Source organism: Aquarana catesbeiana, linkage group LG02, assembly GCF_042186555.1.
Source record: "Aquarana catesbeiana isolate 2022-GZ linkage group LG02, ASM4218655v1, whole genome shotgun sequence".
In the NCBI taxonomy this organism is placed as follows: domain Eukaryota; kingdom Metazoa; phylum Chordata; class Amphibia; order Anura; family Ranidae; genus Aquarana; species Aquarana catesbeiana.
Genome location: NC_133325.1, coordinates 673,679,413 through 673,701,928, shown reverse-complemented (window position 1 = coordinate 673,701,928; position 22,516 = coordinate 673,679,413). Strand labels below are relative to the sequence as shown.

Here is a 22,516-nt window from a genome sequence, read left to right as displayed (position 1 = left end):
ATTGGGCTTGATCAGGTTTTCGGAAGTAAAGTGAGGCAGATGTGGACACACAACTGTCCTTTAAAAGGGCTGGCTCTTTGCCATCACGTAACAGCCATCACATTGGAGTTTAGAGATGACAAAGCAGAAGGGACCACACATGAGGTTAAACTGTGCTCTATTAACAGAAAGGAAATCAAATTTGTCATTGTTCATTTCTGTACGTATCAACCTGAAACAGCTCCTTGCCCCAAAGCTCCATCAGAGGACTCCCTGGTGACGCTTCACAAAACGGTCCTATTCTTCTCCTGTTCTTCCAGTTTACATGTATAATTAATGCTTCCACTGTTATTATAGTGATCTGATGGAGTAAATGGCTGTCAGCTCAGTGCCCTGCGTTTTTTGCCTTTTTATAGTTTGTCATCTTTGCTTTTCTTTTTTCCAGATAAAAATACAACAGACTATGCATTTCTTTGTTTTTGACACAATACTAAAATACAAAATACAGTGCAAATGGCACTGAAAAAGTAAATTTGTATTAGAACAGAACAGGGGTTGCAAGCAGAGTTTTTATTCTGTTTAGCAAATAACAGTTGGATTGTTTTAGCCAGGACACGTGGTCGGAGTCTAAGGGCTCTTTCACACGGGGCGGATCAGTGATGATCCGCCCCGTGAACACCCGCTGGCTCAGCGGGGATCGCTCCGCCGATCCCCGCTGAGCAGAAAGATGACAGGTCCATCGCTGCACACTGTGCAGCGACGGACCTGTCAGAGCGCCGCTCTCCCCTATGGGGGATCGGATGATGACGGACCGTAGTGTCCGTCGTCACCCGATCCGATCCGAAAACGGATGGAAAAGTAGGTTTTTCCTCCGTTACACTTTTCGGATCGGAACGGCGTCGGATGTCAGCGGACATGTCACCGCTGACATCCGACGCTCCATAGGGATACATGTATGTCCGTTTTTCATCCGAAAACGGAAGGATGAAAAACGGACATACGGATCCCCCGTGTGAAAGAGCCCTTAAAGTGGAATTTTACCTATAACAACTTGATAAAAAATAATGTTCTTTAGCAAGGGACATACATTCTATATCAATAATTATACTACCAAAATTAGTGTGTGATGTAACTTGCCTCCAGCATTGCTCCTGTTTCTTCTACCTGGAGGCTGCTATTTTGCTGAAGCCCAAAGCCCCAGCACTAAATCATAAAGCGGAACTAAACCCATCCATTTACCAGTTTAAAAAAGACGTTACATTCCTGCAATGTTGGAAATGCAAACTGTCACATTTGATTTTGTTCTCGACCAAACTGTCAAACCATCAAATGGCTGGTATCATACTCTGATCACATGTGCAGCACCATGGCAGTTGCAGTTCAAACAGAAACAGCTCCCTTGACTGTAAAGTATAGGAGGGTTTAATTCCGTTTTAAGGCTGTCAGCAGATCGGCCTCTACAAACTCAGCAGTGCCTAAAAATGGAGAGCAACTGAGCATGTGCAGAGCAGGGTGAGACAGTGTATTACTGAATTTTAAATAGTATAGGCACTTATTTTTTTATGTTTTACATAGCTATACCTGCAAAAGGGGCCAGCCTGAGGTGATCTAGCAAGACTAAATGTTTTTACTAAAGTTCCACTTTAAGAAGAAGAGATAAATAAGAGGAACTAAACTCATTGATTTAACAGTTTCTCAAAACTGTTACATCCAATGCATGCCAAGTGGCTGCTGTCATAACTGAGCACCATACCAACTGCATATCAGAGGCTAAAATGGCAGCTTCCCTGGCTGTAAAGGAGAGGAGGATTTAGTTCTGCTTTAAATTATATGGCAAAAAGAACTTTGAATTACATTGTAATTTATTGAAAGGAATGGTGACGTATTTTAGCAGGCAATATGTGCAGGAGAATCACACACAGGTATGAAAGCCAGCAATATGTGTAAGTGAGGAGTGTGGAGGGTATGATGGTGGGCAGTATGTGAAGGAGAAGATTGTACAAGGTATGATGTTGATTTCTATGTGTGCGAGAGCAGTATGGAGGGTATCACAGCCGGCAGTAGGAAAGTGACGAGTGTATGATAGACAGTGGGCAGTATGTGCAGCAGGAGAGGAGTGTGATGAGTCTGACCGCTGGCGGATGAGGAGTGCAGAGGGAATGACAGTAGTATGTGGAGGGCATGCCAATGGGCAGTATGTGCAAGAGAGGAGAATGAAGGGTATGACAAACAGTGGGCAGTGTGTGCAAGAGAGGAATGTGGAAGGTATGATGGTGGTTAGCATGTGCAGGAGAGTGTGAAGGGTAATGCAGACAGTAAGCAGTAAATGCATGAGAGAATTGTGAAAGCTTTCACAGCGGACAGTATATACAAGAACAGTATTGCGTCAGATGATATAATTAGGATACGATTGTGGTGGAGGTTAGGTTGGCAAGAAGGTGAAGCATAGTGATTTGGTTAGGATGAGGGTGTTTCTGACGGGAGGGGCGGCTGGGGAAACATTGTAACATGTGCCTTGAAGATTGATGCTCTACAGCCAGCACCTTAGTGCATTCTCTGCATTACGTTAAAAAGCGTTTCAGGGCTTGCTGTTCTCCCCCCACCTCCCTAAATACTTACCTGAGTCCTCAATCGATTCAGCGCTGTGCGCGGCTGGATCTTTTTTTTTTCTCCCTTCCTCTTCACGCAGAAACTCGGCAGCAGTGGAAGTCATTGGCTCCTGCTGCTGTCAATCAAATGTGAGGAGAAAAAGGGGGCATGGCCAAGCTGTGTGTAAATATGGAGTGTGGCTCAATAGAGGTGCACAGCTTGGGTGCGAGCACGCAGGTGTGCCCCATAGCAAGCCAATTGCTATGGGGGCACACAGTGGAGAATGAGCAAAGATTGCCAGCGGGGGACCCCAGAAGAGGAGGTTTGGTGCTGCTCTGTGCAATACTGTTGCAGAGAGCAGGTGAGTAAGGGTGTGCTCCGGCGTGTTCGCACACTCCACGTGCCGAGCCCGCCAGGAAGTCGGCACGGTGTTGCGCTAATGGCAGGCAGTGAGACATATCCCGATCTCTGCAGCCGCACTTCGGGAAAATGTCTCACTGCCTGTGATTAACACAGCGCCGTGCCGACTTCCTGGCTGGCTCTGCACGTGGACTGTGCGAACATGGTGGAGCTCATCCTTGCAGGTGAGTATAGCATGTTTATTATTTCAATAAAAAAAAAAAAAAACCCTTTAGTAACACTTTAATCTCACACTCAATCTGGGCAGTGGTTTCAGTGTATGGGCTGCGGTGGTGGCACTGAACCAAAGTGGCAGTGATTCTGTCACCTCTGATTCTATAACCTTCATCTACCTTACAGTAAATGTTAATGTTTTTTAATCTTTTTTGTAGTGGTTAAAGTCCCCCAGAAAACTCTTTTAATGGATGCCCTAAAAGAAGAATCGGATATCATGTATGATTTTTGTATGTGCAATCCTCCGTTTTTTGCCAACCAGATGGAAGCTCAGGTATGATAATCTCCAGTTATTGGGTAATGCTTATCTTGTCTGTCTCTGTCTATTTATCTATCCATCTATTCGTAATCTGCTGTATATTAGTCATTCCTGGTAATATTCTTAATTTTAACCAGAATTTTCCACTTGGTGAGAACTTTCCAAGCCTGGGGGGTGTCAGCATAAAGTCTTTCCTATTATAACTGAAAAATATCATACAAATTTCCCATGGGACTTTAAAGGCAGATAAGACAATTGTGTATATTTCAATAAAAGGCTGGAATGCCAAAGTTTGTTACAAAAGATCCACAGAATACACCATCAAATTGCATATAAAGAAAATACTATATCAGTGTTATTAAATACACACAGCTTATAAAAAAAAATTGAAACCCCATATGTCTAGAATTATACTATGCCTTTCGTGGCTTGAATTTCAGTAAAAACATCAGGGCAAATCAAATGCGTTTTGGAGAAACTCCTTCAGGGGTAAATCAGAGGCGTGCCGTGTTTAAAAAAAAAAAAAAAAATCACGTTATTAAGTATATAGATCACAAAAATAGTACCAACACAATGTCATATTACATAGTCCATGCTATACTTACATACTAGATCAACAACATATAAATGGTAGTTGAATACAAATGGTTGCAAGAGTTGGGCTACCTACACACTGCTTGTCCACCACAGACCCGAGTGGGGACACATCACAAAGGTCGACACACATGCACTGGGGCCACGTAGCACATAAGGAAGGATAAGCCAACAAGGATCCTCACCACTTACAAGGATGGATCATAAAAGTGCTTGGAATGAGAGAAAGGGAGTGTAAAAGATCCATTTAACCCAGAAAAGGAATAATCCCATGAACAATCCTATTTCCTTTTAAACATGAGTCTAATGTGATTGTAGTGAAAACAAAATCTTAAGGTTGCCACTCATTATTAAAATGGAGGTAAACCCCATTCATGAAATCTGACCTAGGCACATACAGTCAGGTCCATAAATATTGGGACATTGAGGGTATTTACATCCAAATCAGGTGAACTGGGTAGGAATTACAGTTTGTGTATGTGCATCCCACTTTTTAAGGGACCAAAAGTAATGGGACAGATTAACAATCATCCATCAAACTTTCACTTTTTAATACTTGGTTGCAAATCCTTTGCAGTCAGTTACAGCCTGAAGTCTGGAACGCATAGACATCACCACACGCTGGGTTTCAACCCTGGTGATGCTCTGCCAGGCCTCTACTGCAACTGTCTTCAGTTCCTGCTTGTTCTTGGGGCATTTTCCCTTCAGTTTTGTCTTCAGCAAGTAAAATGCATGCTCAATCAGATTCAGGTCAGGTGATTGACTTGGCCATTGCATAACATTCCACTTCTTTCCCTTAAAAAACTCTTTGGTTGCTTTCGCAGTATGCTTCGGGTCATTGTCCCTCTGCACTGTGAAGCGCCGTTCAATGAGTTCTGAAGCATTTTGCAGAATATGAGCAGATAATATTGCCCGAAACACTTCAGATTTTATCCTGCTGCTTTTGTCAGCAGTCACATCATCAATAAATACAAGAGAACCAGTTCCATTGGCAGCCATACATGCCCACGCCATGACACTACCACCACCATGCTTCACTGGTGAGGTGGTATGCTTTGGATCATGAGCAGTTCCTTTCCTTCTCCATACTCTTCTCTTCCCATCACTCTGGTACAAGTTGATCTTGGTCCCATCTGTTCATAGGATGTTGTTCCAGAACTGTGAAGGTTTTTTTAGATGTTGTTTGGCAAACTGTAATCTGGCCTTCCTGTTTTTGAGGCTCACCAATGGTTTACATCTTGTGGTAAGCCCTTCTGAATTCACTCTGGTGAAGTCTTCTCTTGATTGTTGACATTGACATACATACACCTACCTCCTGGAGAGTGTTCTTCATCTGGCCATCTGTTGTAAATGGGTGTTTTCTTCATCAGGGAAAGAATTCGCCAGTCATCCACCACAGTTGTTTTCCGTGGTCTTCCGGGTCTTTTGGTGTTGCTGAGCTCACCGGTGCGTTCTTTCTTTTTAAGGATTTTCCAAACAGTTAATTTGGCCACATCTAATGTTTTTGCTATCTCTCTGATGGGTTTGTTTTGTTTTTTCAGCCTAATGATGGCCTGCTTCACTGATAGCGACAGCTCTTTGGATCTTATATTGAGAGTTGACAGCAACAGATTCCAAATGCAAATAGCACACTTGAAATGAACTCTGGACCTTGTATCTGCCATGGGACAGCTGAGCAGCCAACTGTCCCATTACTTTTGGTCCCTTAAAAAGTGGGAGGCACATATACAAACTGTTTGTAATTCCTACACCGTTCCCTGATTTGGATGTAAATACCCTCAAATTAAAGCTGAAAGTCTGCAGTTAAAGCACATCTTGTTTGTTTCATTTCAAATCCATTGTGGTGGTGTATAGAGCCAAAAAGATTAGAATTGTGTCGATGCACCAATATTTTTGGACCTGACTGTATATCTGCAGTGTTTACTTATCTCTCCAAAGCACTAAGTCCCATGTCTTTCTGCTGCTTCGTTCCTCTGTTATCAACATGATAACTTCTGACAAGTTCTCTGACACAGGAAATAAAAGCAGCTGGAAATTTGTGTCGTGGAGGGAGCTTACAGATGGATTAGCAGAGAGCTGGTCTATTCACAGCACAGCTCTGCAAGTTTCTTCATTCCTCTGCCTATGTGGAGAGGGGGGGGTGCCTTTACTCCAATCAGCTGTCACACAGTGTATGCCCAGACACCACATACAGTGGTGGAACAGGAAGAAAAATTTCTAACACGATGTTCACTTTCTAAACAGTGTAGAAAGCTGAAGGCAGCAGATATACAAATAAAAAGTATGCAGGAGGAGTTGTTTCATCTCTGTGTATCATCTGAGGCTGTTCACTTCACTGGGTGTATGTGAGGGTTTACATTCACTTTTAAAGATTTCAGCATGTGCACTGGATGGATTTTCTCAATTTAAATGAAAATAAATTCTTTAAATGTATACTTGAAGCAGATGGTCCTTTTCCAGAAAAACTGGAGATTCATTGTGTGGTTTCTGGCTATTTTAGTACATAAAAGAGAATTGCTGTAATGTGCTACACTGACTATACCTTACTTTAAAAATGGGACAGGGATGTAATGGATCGCTAACATCCTATGGTATTGCCTTTTAACCAGTCATAAATTCACTGTTGTGGAAATTATAGGTGATTAATATGCTCATACTGTAGGTGTGCTGTAGTATAACAAGCATTTGTTGAGTCTTGTATGCAGTAGGTATCTGATTTCAGAGTCATGTAAGGTTACAAATTCTGATAAAAGTCCTGCAACTGACAGCTTGCCTGCGGCCTTGTATCCTGAAATGATCACTATAACCATGGTAACCATTATGCTGTTTGAAGAGCTGCGTTCCTACATTGATATCCTCTGCTGTTCTTACAGGGAGTGAACTCACGAAACCCTCGCCGCCCTCCTCCAAGTTCTGTGAACACGGGTGGCATTACTGAGATCATGGCAGAGGGGGGAGAGTTGGAGTTTGTAAAGAGAATCATCCATGACAGCCTTCAACTAAAGAAAAGGTTAAGGTGAGTGGGGATTTTTTTTTATAGATATAAAATATACATAACTGTATATATATATATCTATATATACAGTTGTACTCATAAGTTTACATACCCTGGCAGAATTTGATTTCTTGGCCATTTTTCAAAGAATATGAATGATAACACAAAAAAATTTCTTTCACTCTTCGTTAGTGTTTGGCTGAAGTCATTTATTATCAATCAACTGAGTTTACTCTTTTTAAATCATAATGACAACAGAAACTACCCAAATGACCCTGATGAAAAGCTTACATACCCTGGTGATTTTGTCCTGTCAACATGCACACAAGTTGACACAAAGGGGTTTGAATGGCTATTAAAGGTAACCATCCTCACCTGTGATCTGTTTGTTTGTAATTAGGCCCCTTTCTCACTGGGGCATTGGCGCCGTTGGCAGTAAAGCACCTATTTTTAGAAGCGCTTTACTGTCATTTTTGCGGGGGTTTTCGGCTGCTAGCGGGACGCTTTTAACCCCCGCTAGGGGCCGAAAAAGGGTTAAACCGACCCGCAAAGCGCCATTGCAGCGGTGCCCATTCAGTTTAATGGGTAGGAGCGGTTTAGGAGCGGTGTATACTTCTATAACAGGAAAGGGAATTTAAAAAGATATCCAAGGAATTGAGAATGCCAATCAGCAGTGTTCATACTCTAATCAAGAAGTGGAAAATGAGGGGTTCTGTTGAAACCAAACCACGGTCAGGTAGATCAACTAAAATTTCAGCCACAACTGCCAGGAAAATTGTTCGGGATACAAAGAAAAACCCACAAATAACTTCTTCAGGTGAAATACAGGACTCTCTGAAAACGTGGTGTGGCTGTTTAAAAATGCACAATAAGGAGGCACTTGAAGAAAGATGGGCTGCATGGTCGAGTCGCCAGAAGAAAGCCATTACTACACAAATGCCACAAAGTATTCCACTTACAATACGCCAAACAGCACAGAGACAAGCCTCACACCTTCTGGCACAAAGTCATTTAGAGTGATGAGACCAAAATTGAGCTTTTTGGCCACAACCAGGAACACTACATTTGGAGAAGAGTCAACAAGGCCTATGATGAAAGGTACACCATTCCTACTGTGAAACACAGAGGTGGATCGCTGATGTTTTGGGGATGTGTGAGCTACAAAGGCACAGGAAATTTGGTCAAAATTGATGGCAAGATGAATGCAGTATGTTTTCAAAAAATACTGGAGGAACATTTGCATTCATCAGCCAGGAAGCTGCGCATGGGACGTACTTGGACATTCCAACATGACAATGATCCAAATCACAAGGCCAAGTCGACCTGTCATTTTCTACAGCAGAATAAAGTGAAGGTTCTGGAGTGGCCATCTCAGTCTTCTGACCTCAATATCATTGAGCCACTCTGGGGAGATTTCAGACATGCAGTTCATGCAAGACAGCCCAAGAATTTACAGGAACTGGAGGCTTTTTGCCAGGAGGAATGGGCAGCTTTACCATCTGAGAAGACAAAGAGCCTCATCCACAAAAGACTTCAAGCTCTCGTTGATGTTAAAGGTACACGGTATTAAGAACTGGGGTAACTTTTGATCAGGGTCATTTGGTTAGTTTTTGTTCTCTATGTGATTTAAAAAGAGTTGATTGATAATAAATGGCTTCAGCCAAACACTAACCATGTGAGTGAAAGAAAAGTTTTTGTGTTATTCATATTCTCTAAAAAATAGCCAAGAGATGATAAATTCTGCCAGGGTGTGTAAACTGATGAGCACAAGTGAGTGTGTGTGTCTATCTATCTATCTATCTATCTATCTATCTATCTATCTATCTATCTATCTATCTATCTATCTATCTATCTATCTATCTATCTATCTATCTATCTATCTATCTAACAAACCAACACTGCAAATAACTGTTTACCTTGCACAAACAGATAGATATTTCTGTTTTGCAGATCTGGAGCCTGTTTTTGCATTTAAAGTGATAACAGTAGGCTAGGGGCCTATCCTATAACCTGTATTCTGTACAATAGATCTGCAGCCATTTATGAGTTCTCTGTACTTAGTGATTGTAAAGGCAGATGCCTATGCATTAAGATAAAAAGCCTTATGTGTGCAGCAACCTCCCTCAGCCCCTCTAATACTTACCTGAGGTCCCTCTAGATCCAGAGATGTTGCAGGAGTGTCTCCGCTGTCCGGGACTCCCCTCCTCATTGGCTCAGACAGCAGCGCAATGCCATTTTGTCCCGCTGCTCTCAATCAAAGTCAGTCAGCCAATGAGGAGAGAAAGGGGGTGGGGGCGGCCGCAGCTGCATGTGTGAATGAAATTGTGGAGCTTTGGCTCAGCTTGGGTGCCCTTTGGCAAGCTTTAAGACCCCTTTCACACTGAGGCGCTTTCGCGCTAACAAAAGTGCCTAAAAAGCTCATGAAAACCTATTTCCATTAAAAAAATGACTTGCTTTCATACTGGGGCAGTGCACTGGCGAGGCGGTAAAAAAACTCCTGCAAGCAGCATCTTTGGAACATGTTTGGTGCGCTAAAAAAAGCGCCTCAAAAATGACCCTCACCATTGAAATATTGCAAAAGCACCTCAAAAGCTCTTCTAAAGAGTCTGAAAGTGCTCCAGTGTTTTTCTGGCAGTTTTAAAGCGCCTCAGTGTGAAAGTACCTTAACCACTTCAGCCCCGGAAGGATTTACCCCCTTCCTGACCAGAGCACTTTTTACAATTTGGCACTGCGTCCCTTTAACTGCTAATTGCGCGGTCATGCAATGCTGTACCCAAACGAAATTTGCGTCCTTTTCTTCCCACAAATAGAGCTTTCTTTTGATGGTATTTGATCACCTCTGCCATTTTTATTTTTTGCGCTATACACGGAAAAAGGCATGGTGAGTATTTTGCAGCTCTCATTTGTTTTTGAAAATGAAGAAAAACAAGAAAAAAAATGTTTTTTTTTCTTTTTTTAATTTTCAAAACTTTGTGACAAAAAGTGAGGTCTGCAAAATACTCACTATACCGCTCAGCAAATAGCTTGGGGTGTCTACTTTCCAAAATGGGGTCATTTGGGGGGGTTTGTGCCACCTGGGCATTCCATGGCCTCCGAAGCTGTGATAGGCAGTGAAGAGTGAAATCAAAAATTTACACCCTTAGAAAGCCTGAAGGCGGTGCTTGGTTTTTGGGGTCCCGTGCGCGGCAAGGCTCCCAAAAAGTCTCACACATGTGGTATCCCCGTACTCAGGAGAAGCAACAGAATGTATTTTGGGGTGTAATTTCACATATCCCCATGGCATGTTTGAGCAATATATCATTTAGTGACAACTTTGTGCAAAAAAAAAAAAAAAAAATTTGTCTCTTTCCCGCAACTTGTGTCACAATATAAAATATTCCATGGACTCGACATGCCTCTCAGCAAATAGCTTGGGGTGTCTACTTTCCAAAATGGGGTTATTTGGGGGGGTTTTGAACTGTCCTGGCATTTTATGCACAACATTTAGAAGCTTATGTCACACATCACCCACTCTTCTAACCACTTGAAGACAAAGCCCTTTCTGACACTTTTTGATTACATGAAAAAATTATTTTTTTTTGCAAGAAAATTACTTTGAACCCCCAAACATTATATATTTTTTTAAAGCAAATGCCCTACAGATTAAAATGGTGGGTGTTTCATTTTTTTTTTTTCACACAGTATTTGCGCAGCGATTTTTCAAACGCATTTTTTGGGGAAAAAACACACTTTTTTAAATTTTAATGCACTAAACTAAACACACTATATTGCCCAAATGTTTGATGGAATATAAAAGATGATCTTAGACCGAGTACATGGATACCAAACATGACATGCTTTAAAATTGCGCACAAACGTGCAGTGGCAACAAAATAAATACATTTTTAAAAGCCTTTAAAAGCCTTTACAGGTTACCACTTTAGATTTACAGAGGAGGTCTACTGCTAAAATTACTGCCCTCGATCTGACCATCGCGGTGATACCTCACATGCATGGTGCAATTGCTGTTTACATTTGACGCCAGACCGACGCTTGCGTTCGCCTTAGCGCGAGAGCAGGGGGGACAGGGGTGCTTTTTTTTTTTTTTTTTTTTTTTTTTCTTTATTATTTTTTTGCTTTTTTATCTTATTTTTAAACTGTTCCTTTCATTTTTTTTTGCTTGTAAAAGCAGTCTAGAGGCTAATTAGCCGCTAGGATTGCTTTTACATGAAAGCCGACCGCTGGCTGAAAAGAATGATACCAAGATGATACCTAAACCTGCAAGCATCATTCTGGTATAACCACTCAAAGTCGTGAATGGTGTACCTGAAGACAAAAAAATGGTTAACAATAAAGCACAGTAAACGGTAAAGTATAAAAAATTGCATACCTGAAAAGCAAACATGATAAAACATAATAACAATAAAACATTGCAGAATAGAATACAGTAAAAAAGAGCAGAACAATAGAGAGAGAGAGAGAGAACAATAAAACGACAATTATTATTTTTTATTTTATGTTTTTGTTTGTGTTTTTTTTTTTTTTTTTTTTTTACACTTTTTTTGTAACTGTAACTTTTATAACTGTAACCGGTTCCAGGTTCGGGTCTCTCAAAATGCGATGGCATCTTGGGAGACCCTGTGAAAGTGTGCCTAGTCTGTGCAATGCTGTACCCTATGCTAATACTCAACTAGTGTATGGTAGCGTTCAAAACATTCACCAATGCAAAAACCAGGATTGTCAGGACAGGAGGGACAATAATAGCGGGTGTCACGCCTATATCCGCGCTTGCTGCAGACACGACATCTTTTTTGGGGGGGTTTGTTGGGTAGGGGTACACGGGAGGACATAAAGAAAATGCCTCTCATGCAGCCGACTGCATTTGGTTGGGGATGTGAATGGGGGAATTACGGACGCTGCAGAAGTGGTGGGTTCCCAATTAGGATTGGAGAATGCAGCAGGAAGGGCACTATGGGCACGACGGGCCTGTGTTTGTCTTTTTGGTGGCAGCGGGACACTACTTGTGCTTGCCACCTCACCAGCTTGAACTGCACTTATGGGACTCGCCACGTCACCAAGTGTTACTGCAGTGCTGGTTTGACTACGACCGGAGTGTACTAGGCCACTGGTGCTTGCCAGTTCACCAAAACGCTACCAAAAAAACTGTTAGCGATCGCAGGGATCAGGCCTGACTCTGCGAACGCTGCAGTTATGCGTTTAGTGTTTTGTAAGTGACAGTGATCGATCGATACTGCACTTGGGTGGGCTGGGCTGGGCCGGGCGGAGGGGCAAAACGCAGGTGCTAGCAGGTATCTGGGCTGATTCCGCTAACACTGCGTTTTTGGGAACCCTAAACTGCTGGGGACGCTAGTATAGATCTGATCGGATCAGATATTGATCCGTTCAGATACTATACCACTAAGGGAGGCGTACGGTGCGTGCGTGGATGTTAGCAGTACTGGCGCTAACCTGACGCTGCCTGGGGCTGGTGCTTGCCAGTTCAACAAAACGCTACCAAAAAAACTGTTAGCGATCGCAGGGATCAGGCCTGACTCTGCAAACGCTGCAGTTATGTGTTTAGTGTTTTGTAAGTGACAGTGATCGATCGATATTGCACTTGAGTGGGCTGGGCTGGGCTGGGCGGAGGGGCAAAACGCAGGTGCTAGCAGGTATCTGGGCTGATCCCGCTAACACTGCATTTTTGGGAACCCTAAACTGCTGGGGACGCTAGTATAGATCTGATCAGATACTATACCACTAAGGGAGGCGTATGCTGCGTGCGTGGGTGTTAGCGGTACTGGCGCTAATCTGACGCTGCCTGGGGCGACGCATATCACCGCTGGGCGATCAGGGGGCTAAACCTTTATTCGGTAATAAACGACGGGTGCCCTGACACTATAAAAAATAAACGAACTAACCAGCGTCACCCGCAACGGTTATACGGTGATCAGTGGTGAAAGGGTTAACTAGGGGGCAATCAAGGGGTTAAAACATTTATTAGGTAGTATATGGGGGTCCCTGACGCTATAAAACGCTGACGGCGAACCTAAATATTTACTTCCCTAACTATCGTCACCAGCGACACTAATACAGCGATCAGAAAAATTATCGCTTAGCGACACTGGTGACAGGGGGTGATCAAGGGGTTAAAACTTTATTAGGGGGGGTTAGGGGGGTACCCTAGACCTAAAGGGGGCTAACCCTAACTGACCTAACACTGTAACTGTCACAAACTGACACCAATACAGTAATCAGAAAAAAAAAAAAAAAAACCTGCTTGGTGTCAGTTTGTGACGGGGGGGGGGGGGGGTGATTGGGGGGGGATCGGGGTGTTTTGTGTGCCTTGCATGTTCTACTGTGTGTGTGTGTGTTGTGCACTCACATTACAGTCTTCTCTCCTCAGCGCCGGAAAGGAAAATACCGAGCCGAGGAGAGATGACATCATTTGCTCTGCCTATGTGTACAATACAGAGGCAGGGAATTGATCCCATTGGCTGGGAGCGATCGCGAGGGGGGGGGCCACGAATGGATGGCCTCCCCCTCACCACCGATCGCCGGGGGAGATTTGCCGACCGCCGCAGGCACCGGGGTGGGTCCGATCGGACCCCCCACCCGCGGGCAGGCAAGGACGTACCTGTAAGTCCTTTTGCCTGCCCGTGCCGCTCTGAGGACGTATATGTTCGTGCGGCGGTCGGCAACTGGTTAACATGCGTTAACGCGACGTCTGGCGTGATTAAACGCCCACATTGCAGGCTATACAGGCTATTAAGTGCACTCTCTTTCAGGTGCACACAGCCTATGGAGGGACACAGTAGCTGACGGGCGCATGTGAGGTGGGACACAGGCATTCTCCCAGGCAGCATTTACTTAACCACCAGACTGAGCATTGGTAGCAGCGGCAGTTGCTGAACTACATCGTTTAGCAGTCAGTGTTTTCTTGTGGTACCTCCACCTTGTTGCTTGGCATTATGGGTACAAGAGGTACGAATACCCCGAAAACCAGAGGCTCTAGGGGATCTCCCTCAGGCTCTGAGGACCCCCCTTCTGCAGCACCTTTCCCCCTGAAGGACCTGGGATGGCTGGCCAGGGTAAGCCATCGGGGTCAGGGGCTGCATCTGCTTCTGGCACTTCAGCCCCTGTATACATTACAGGAGGTTTTTTCCTCAACCATTAATGGATTAGAGGAAAGACTAATGGCCTTAATCGCATCTTCACTCAGTGGAAGAAAACGCACTAGGTCTCCCTCTGTCACCCATGACCCTCAAGCAGAGGAACTCTGGGGGAAAAAGGAGAGGAATGCCTTTCAGAGGATCGGGATGAGACTGATAATTCCTCTTCTGGGGAATCAAGTGGAGAAGGGCCCTCTTCAGCTTCCCAGGATAAGAAGGTGTTAGTGCAAATTCTTGCTGGATTGGTCCGCTCCACATTTAAGTTACCCGTATCTGAGTCAGTTAAAGAACCCTCCTCTTCTTTGGGTTCACTGAAGCCTCCTCAAACAACACATGCCTTTCCTGTTCATAGTTTACTAGAAAAGCTCATTTATTCTGAGTGGGATCACCCAGATAAACATTTTTTTCCGCCTAAAAATTTTTCAACACTTTATCCTATGGAGGAAAAATTTAGAAAAATGTGGGGTATACCGGCAATTGACGCTGCCATTTCCTCCGTTAATAAAAGCCTGATTTGTCCTGTCGACAATGCTTAGGGATCCAACTGATAAAAAAATGGAATTCCTGTTAAGAAATGTTTTTTCCTTGGCAGGTTCAGTAGCTCAGCCTGCAGTAGCAGCAATCGGAGTCTGTCAATACTTGAGAGACCATGTTAAACAGGTCCTCAAAGTTTTACCTGAACAGCAAGCCCAGGGGTTGGCCAACCTTCCAGCGGCTTTATGTTTTGCTGTTGACGCAATCAGAGATTCTATCGTCCAAACCTCTCGCCTTTCGCTCGGGTTGGTGCATATGAGTAGAATCTTATGGTTGAAAAATTGGTCAGCTGAATCACCATGTAAGAAGCTTCTGGCTGGATTTCTATTTCATGGTGCAAGGCTGTTTGGAGAGGATTTGGACAATTATATCCAAAAGATCTCTAGTGGAAAAAGCACACTCTTACCAGTTAAGAAAAGGAGTAAACGTCCCTCTTTTAAACAGGCTCTTTCCCCAGTGCCAGGAGCATCAGCCTCCAGGCAGTCGCGACGGCCTCTTCCGTCAGGCTCAAGAAATAAATTTCAAAAATGACCCCAGGGACAAAAGAAGTCCTGGGAGAAGAAGCCTTCTAAACAAGACGCTAAAGCCTCTTCATGAAGGCGCACCCCCGCTTGCTCGGGTGGGGGGGAAGACTGCTACAGTTCTCAAAGCTTTGGCAGGAAGATTTCCAGGACAGATGGGTGATCTTCACAGTAACTCTAGGTTACAAACTGGAGTTCCGAGTATTGCCCTCTCCTCATTTCATCAGATCAAATGTCCCCAGAGACGAAGAGAAAAAGCAGTCTCTCCTTCTAGCATTGGAGCGGCTATTGTCGCAAAAGGTCATTGTGGTTGTTCCACAGAAGAGCAGGGATTGGGGTTTTATTCAAACCTTTTCACGGTTCCAAAACCAAATGGATCTAAAGGATCTAAACCGATTCCTAAAGATTCGATCCTTTCGCATGGAATCAATTCGATCAGTAGTCTCCATCCTACAAGGAGGAGAACTTCTGGCATCAATAGACATCAAGGATGTGTACCTGCATGTACCCATTTTCCCTGCTCATCAAAAGTACTTGCGTTTCGAAGTAGAAAAACGCCACTTTCAGTTTATAGCCCTGCCTTTCGGGCTAGCCACTGCACCTCGGGTGTTTACAAAGATCTTGGCTCCTCCTCTGTCCAGATTAAGGGCCCAAGGTATAACAGTCATAGCATACCTAGACGATCTGCTCTTGATAGACCGGTCGGTAGCCTGCCTGGACCAGAACTTGGTTACCACAGTCAACTACTTGGAATACCAAGTAGTTGGATTCTCAACTTAGAAAAGTCTTTCTTAAAACCAGTAAGAAGACTAGAGTATTCGGGCCTGGTCATAGATACAAGCCAAGAGAAGGTATTTTTACCTCAGGCAAAGATCAGTGCCTTTAAAGAACTGATTCAGGTAGTCAGGACAAAAAAGGGTCCTTCTGTTCGCCTTTGTATGAGGCTGCTGGGAAAGATGGTGGCTTGATTCGAAGCAGTTCCCTATGCTCAGTTTCATTCGAGACTGCTGCAACACAGTATCCTGTCTGCCTGGAACAAGAAAGTGCAGGCATTAGATTTTCCGATGCGTCTGTCTCCTACAGTCCGTCAGAGCCTCAGTTGGTGGTTAATACCCGAAAACCTGCAAAAAGGGAAATCCATTTTACCAGTTACCTGGACAGTGGTAACAATGGATACCAGTCTTTCGGGTTGGGGAGCAGTTCTGGAACAGTCTGCGGTCCAGGGGGAATGGTCCAAAATCGAGAAGACCTTACCCATCAACATTCTGGAGATCCGTGTGGCGTATCTAGCCCTAAAGGCCTGGACTCTCAAGCTACAGGGTTGCCCTGTCAGGATCCAGTCCGACAATGCCACAGCAGTGGCTTATATCAATCACCAAGGAGGCACCAGGAGTCGTGCAGCTCAGGGAGAAGTGAACCAGATTTTAGTCTGGGCAGAAAAGCATGTGCCATGCATATCGGCAGTTTTTATTCCGGAGATAGAGAACTGGCAGGCGGACTATTTGAGTCGCCAGCAGTTAGTCCCAGGGGAATGGTCTCTTCACCCCGATGTCTTTTGGGCCATATGCCAAAGATGGGGGGTTCCAGATGTAGATCTCTTTGCATCCAGATTCAACAAAAAGATCGACAAGTTTATGGCAAGAACAAAGGATCCTCTTGCATGCAGATGCAGGGATCCTCTTGCATGCAGGGACAGATGCGTTGGTGATTCCGTGGCATCGGTTCTCACTGATTTATGCATCCCCTCCTATTCTGCTACTGCCACGACTTCTTTGCAGGATCAGGCAGGAAAAGAAGTCGGTACTGCTGGTGGCCCCAGCTTGGCCCAGGAGAGCTTGGTATGCAGAAATAGTAAGGATGACAGTAGGTTCCCTGTGGACCCTACCATCACGTCCAGACCTGTTATCTCAAGGTCCAGTGTTCCATCCTGCCTTACAAACGCTGAATTTGACGGTTTGGCTATTGAAACCCACGTTCTGAAGAATCGTGGGCTTTCAGGTCCTGTGATCTCTACCTTGATCAATGCAAGGAAACCAGCTTCCAGAGTAATTTATCATAGAGTCTGGAAGTCTTATGTATCCTGGTGTGAAGCCAGGGGTTGGCATCCCAGAAAATATGTCATAGGAAGAATTCTTGACTTTCTACAAATGGGATTAGAAATTAAGCTGGCCTTGAGTACCATCAAGGGCCAGGTCTCGGCCTTATCAGTATTATTTCAACGGCCATTTGCTTCACATTCTTTAGTCTGAAAATTTATGCAGGGGGTAACGCGTCTTAATCCTCCGGTTAAGGCGCCTCTAAACACCTGGGACTTGAATTTGGTTCCAATACGTCAAATTCCCTTGGTCTTGTTGACAAGAAAGTTCATTTTTCTGGTAGCCATTTCTTCTGCTAGAAGAGTATCAGAATTAGCAGCCCTTTCCTGTAAAGAGCCTTATTTAATCATGCATAAGGATAGAGTGGTATTGCGCCCTCATCCTGGCTTTCTACCGAAAGTGGTTTCAGATTTTCATCTAAACCAAGATATTGTTCTACCTTCCTTTTTTCCAGATCCCTGTTCTACGGAAGAAAGGTCACTACATTCTTTGGATGTAGTAAGAGCAGTCAAAGCCTATCTGGAGGCAACTGCTCAAATTCGCAAAACGGATGTTTTGTTCGTGTTGCCAGAAGGTCCCAATAGAGGACAGGCAGCGTCAAAGTCTACCATTTCAAATTGGATTCGACAAATGATTATTCAAGCTTACGATTTGAAACAGAAAATTCCACCTTTTCAAATCAAGTCACACTCCACAAGGGCTATTAGTGCTTCTTGGGCGGTGCATCACCAAGCCTCTATGACTCAAATCTGCAAGGCCGCAACCTGATCTTCAGTCCATACATTTACCAGATTTTATCAGGTGGATGTGGGAAGGCATGAGGATATCGCCTTTGGGCGTAGTGTGCTGCAGGCAGCGGTACAGGGTCCTCAGGTCTGATTGCACCCTACTTGGTTGTGATTCCCCTCCCCTCAGTTAGCATTGCTCTGGGACATCCCATCAGTAATTACTGAGGCTATGTGTCCCGTGATGTACGAGAAAGAAAATAGGATTTTTATAACAGCTTACCTGTAAAATCCTTTTCTTTTGAGGTACATCACGGGACACAGAGGTCCCGCCCCTCTTCTAATACACTTATATTGCTTTGCTACAAAACTGAGGTAATCCCCAGTAAGGGGAGGGGTTATATAGGGGGTTGAACTTTCTGTCTAGGGTGTGCCAGTGTCCAATACCCTATAGCCCATCAGTAATTACTGAGGCTCTGTGTCCCGTGATGTACCTCAAAAGAAAAGGATTTTACAGCTAAGCTGTTATAAAAATCCTATTTTTAATGACACTTGCTGCAGCTCTGGAAAGCCACATACCTGCTGTGATGCCCAAATGCACAGTACATAGAGAGGAGTGTAAGCCCTAACAATGAACTAATTGCTCTCTTTTGGTCTGTTTAATATTAGCATTGAAAGCGGAAAAAAAAAAAAAAAGGCCTGATCACGTCACCTTTTCACAGAGCTCTGTGATTGGGAAACTACAAGTAATGACAGCCTTTGTGGCTAACAGGTTGTAATTCTCAATGAACTGCTATGGCGCTATTGAGCGCTCTGGTAGTTCACTGTCTGTACCTGTCAGTGTGCATCTGCCTGCACGTACGAGGTATAAAAAAATGACATGTTGAAAAGACTCATTATACCTCCTAGATTATGTGTTGGGGTATTTGCTTTCCAAAATAGGGTTATTTTTTGGGCATTTCCATTGTCCTGGTGCTCCAGGGCCTTGTAGCAGAATGTGTTTTGGGGTGTAGTTGCAAGTAGAAGAAGACATAAACTCTCCGAAACACGTCAGCTGGACGAAGATTCAAGTGATTGTAAGGGTTTGTTTAAATAACAAACATATCATACTTACCTACACTGTGCAGCTTGTTTTGCACAGAGTGGCCCCGAACCTGCTCGTCTGGGGTCCCCCGGCAGTTATTTATTGTCACGTTTCAGTCAATACCTTACCTTGTTATTGAGGCAGTGTGATCACACTTTTTCATATTGATTTACTGTGAATGTGGGAACACATTTAGTGATTGCAGAAGCTGTACAATATTTATTTATTTCTATCAGTAGGTGGCATCACGCTACTACCTTATTTACATGGTACAGGGCAAATCACAACTGTCTCGTACCATGTTAACAATGTGCTATGACCAATCACAGGGATCATGATAGTAAAAAATGGCATTATGAGTGAATGTCATTACACAGTGTAAATGATTGCTTATACAGTGATTGTCACTGTAATAAGCAATCATAATGTTTAACCACTTAAGGACTGAGCCTCTTCCTGAGATTTGGTGTTTACAAGTTAAAAAATTTTTCTTTGCTATAAAATTACTTGGAACCCCCAAACATTATATATATTTTTTTCGAACACCCTAGAGAATAAAATTGCGGTTGTTGCAATACTTTCTGTCACACCGTATTTGCGCAGCGGTCTTACAAGCGCACTTTTTTGGATTAAAAAATAAGACGCTCGTGGAATGGCGACAAACTTTTACCCTTGAAAATCTCCATAGGCGATGTTTAAAAAATTCTACAGGTTACATGTTTTGAGTTAGAGGAGGTTTAGGGCTAGAATTATTGCTCTCGCTCTAACGATCGCGGTGATACCTCACATGTGTGGTTTGAACACAGTTTTCATATGCGGGCGCTGCTCATGTATGCGTTCGCTTCTGCGTGCAAGCTCAGCGCGATGGGGCACGTTTAAAAAATGTTTTTCCTTATTTATTTTACTTTTTATTTTTACACTGTTCTTTTAAAAAAAAAAAACGTGTCGCTGTTTTTCCTATTACAAGGAATGTAAACAGTAATAAAAAAAGCATGACATGACCTCTTAAATATGAGATCTGGGGTCAAAAAGACCTCAGATCTCATATTTACACTAAAATGTAATAAATAAAAAAAATATGAAATGTCATTAAAAAAAAAAAAATGTTTGCTTTAAAATGTTTGCAGAAGTGACGTTTTGACGTTGCTTCCGCCCTGCAATGGTATGGAGACGGGTGGGGTCCATCTTCCCCTCACTCGTCTCCATACCTAACAGGATACAGGACCCGATCGCCACAGGCTCCGGTAAGTGGCGGTAAGCGGCGGGAGGGGGGGCCCTCTCCCACCGCCGATAAAAGTGATCTCATGGCGAATCCGCCTCAGAGACCACTTTTTATGTGAAAGCGGACCGCCCGCTGAAGAAGAGGATACAGGGGTTATGGTAGCTAGCTGCTGCCATAACAATATCCCTCTTCAAAGTACTGGCATATACTGATGGCGGGCGGTCCGTAAGTGGTTAAAAAACAACATCCTTATCACCCCCCCCCCAAGGCTAGTACAGCGTCAATATGGTAAAACTGAACTATTCTGGTAACAGTAAGTAAAAAAAAAAAAATTGTATGATTTATTTAATTTTTACATAATGTTACCAGCACAAGTGCAGTGTCACTATGGTGACATCATACTGCTGTGGCAGTGATCATGTACAATGGCTGGCTGCTCTGATATCACTGATAAGATAGGCAAGTCAGTACATCAGGGTTTTTTAAATATATACCATAGTTTGTAGACTCTATAACTTGCACACAGACTAATTCATATACGCTGATCTGGGTTATTTTTACCAAACAAATGTAGCAGAATACATTTTGGCCTAGCTTTATGAATAAAGATTATTTGTTTGCAAAAAATTTTAACAGAAACTAAAAAAAAAGTGTTATTTTTTTCAAAATTTTGGGTATTTTTTTTTTCTTTTTATGTAGCAAAAAATAAAAAATCCAGTGGTAAATAAATATCACCAAAAGAAAGCTCTATCTGCCTCAAAGTGTGACAGTGTTGAAAACTGGCCTGGCCTGGCCTGGACAGGAAGGGGGTGAAAGTGCCTGGTCTTGAGGTGGATTAATAAAAGAAAGTTGGTCAGGGCTGACACCAACTGAGCATATCTCTTGCAGATCAACTAGTATTTTTCTGTACTTGTAGGATCTTTACAGGAATAAAACACAGAATAATGTGCTCGTTTGTGTTAGGCTTCATTCTCACGAGGCGGATCCGCTGCCACGGAGTCCGCCTCTGTCCGCCAGCTCAGCGGGAGATCTCTCCGTTGTTCTCCACTGAGCTGGTGGATGACAGGTCCCTCTCTGCTCACTGAGCGGGGAGGGGTTTGTCGAGCGCCACTGGTTACTATGGAGAGATTGGACGAAAACTGACAGCTTGTCCGTTTTCATCAGATCTCATCCGATCCACCAGGGACGGATGCGAACGTAGGGGCATCCGTCTGACTTTAGCAGGTCGAATGTCAGTGAACATGTCACCACTGACATCCGTCGCTCCATAGACTAGTATGGAGCGCCCATTCAGGTTCGCCGACAAAACTGACAGGCGGACCTGAACGGTCCGACAGTGTGAAAGGGGCCTTAAACTTGTGCTGTGCATTTTAATAAAGTGCTACTTTGCTGCACACCCATTGGTTATGGAAAGGAGAATTCATTCTTAAGCTCGTGCAAAGAAATAAAGATTTGTGCTCTAAATAACAGTATTCATTACTATTCAAATCAATATGTCTGCGTATTTTCTATGTGGGCAAATGTATCTATTAGTGCTTGAAGCACTCTGATTTCCAGCTCATTTCCATGGTAAGGCACTGATTCATGCTTGACAGTAAATGTGTAATATGTTTTGTCAGGCGCACAGTGTGTCCGCATGTGGTATTTTGCTTAATTAGAAATAGAATTCTGCAGACTGGCAGTAGATCTGGCCCAACCACTGTGACAATTTTCTCTACTTACTGTTAAACCAAAGACCCTGTGTGATCCCTCAGTCTATCTTCTCTTGTAACAGTCAAATGCAGTATTAAGTATGAATCGAAAAGGCTGTCATGTGCCTGACACTGGAGCTTCACTGACAGTAAGCACAACAGACACGGATGTTTTGTGATTAGTAAGCAGATGGGGACTATAATCTTGAGCTTGACCACACTCAGAGCTAAACCCACCAGTGGTTTGTGTTCATAGGAAGGGCCCAGCATTGTGTACACTGAGCTGTCAAGTGCTTGATTAAGGAAAAGTGATTATAGCTCTTTTCAGCTCTTTTCTGCTTTCAAAGGCTAATTCTTTAGATTGGCTCTGCAGTTTTAAACTGTTGAGAAAAAAATAATTTATAAAGTAATTTTATTTTTCAGTAACTATTCACAAATCTGTTAGT

At 43.5% G+C, this 22,516-nt stretch overlaps 1 protein-coding gene across 4 annotated transcripts in view; it reads left to right on the top strand.

Moving 5' to 3' along the window:
- The window catches only part of METTL16 (methyltransferase 16, RNA N6-adenosine), a 193,340-nt gene that overhangs the window by 84,446 nt on the left and 86,378 nt on the right, over positions 1-22,516 (top strand). For all 4 annotated transcript variants that reach the window (XM_073616698.1, XM_073616702.1, XM_073616699.1 and 1 more), the window contains exons 5-6: positions 3,360-3,475; positions 6,928-7,070. In XM_073616698.1, the coding sequence (XP_073472799.1) occupies positions 3,360-3,475; positions 6,928-7,070 (259 nt within the window). The remainder of the gene's footprint in view (positions 1-3,359; positions 3,476-6,927; positions 7,071-22,516) is intronic.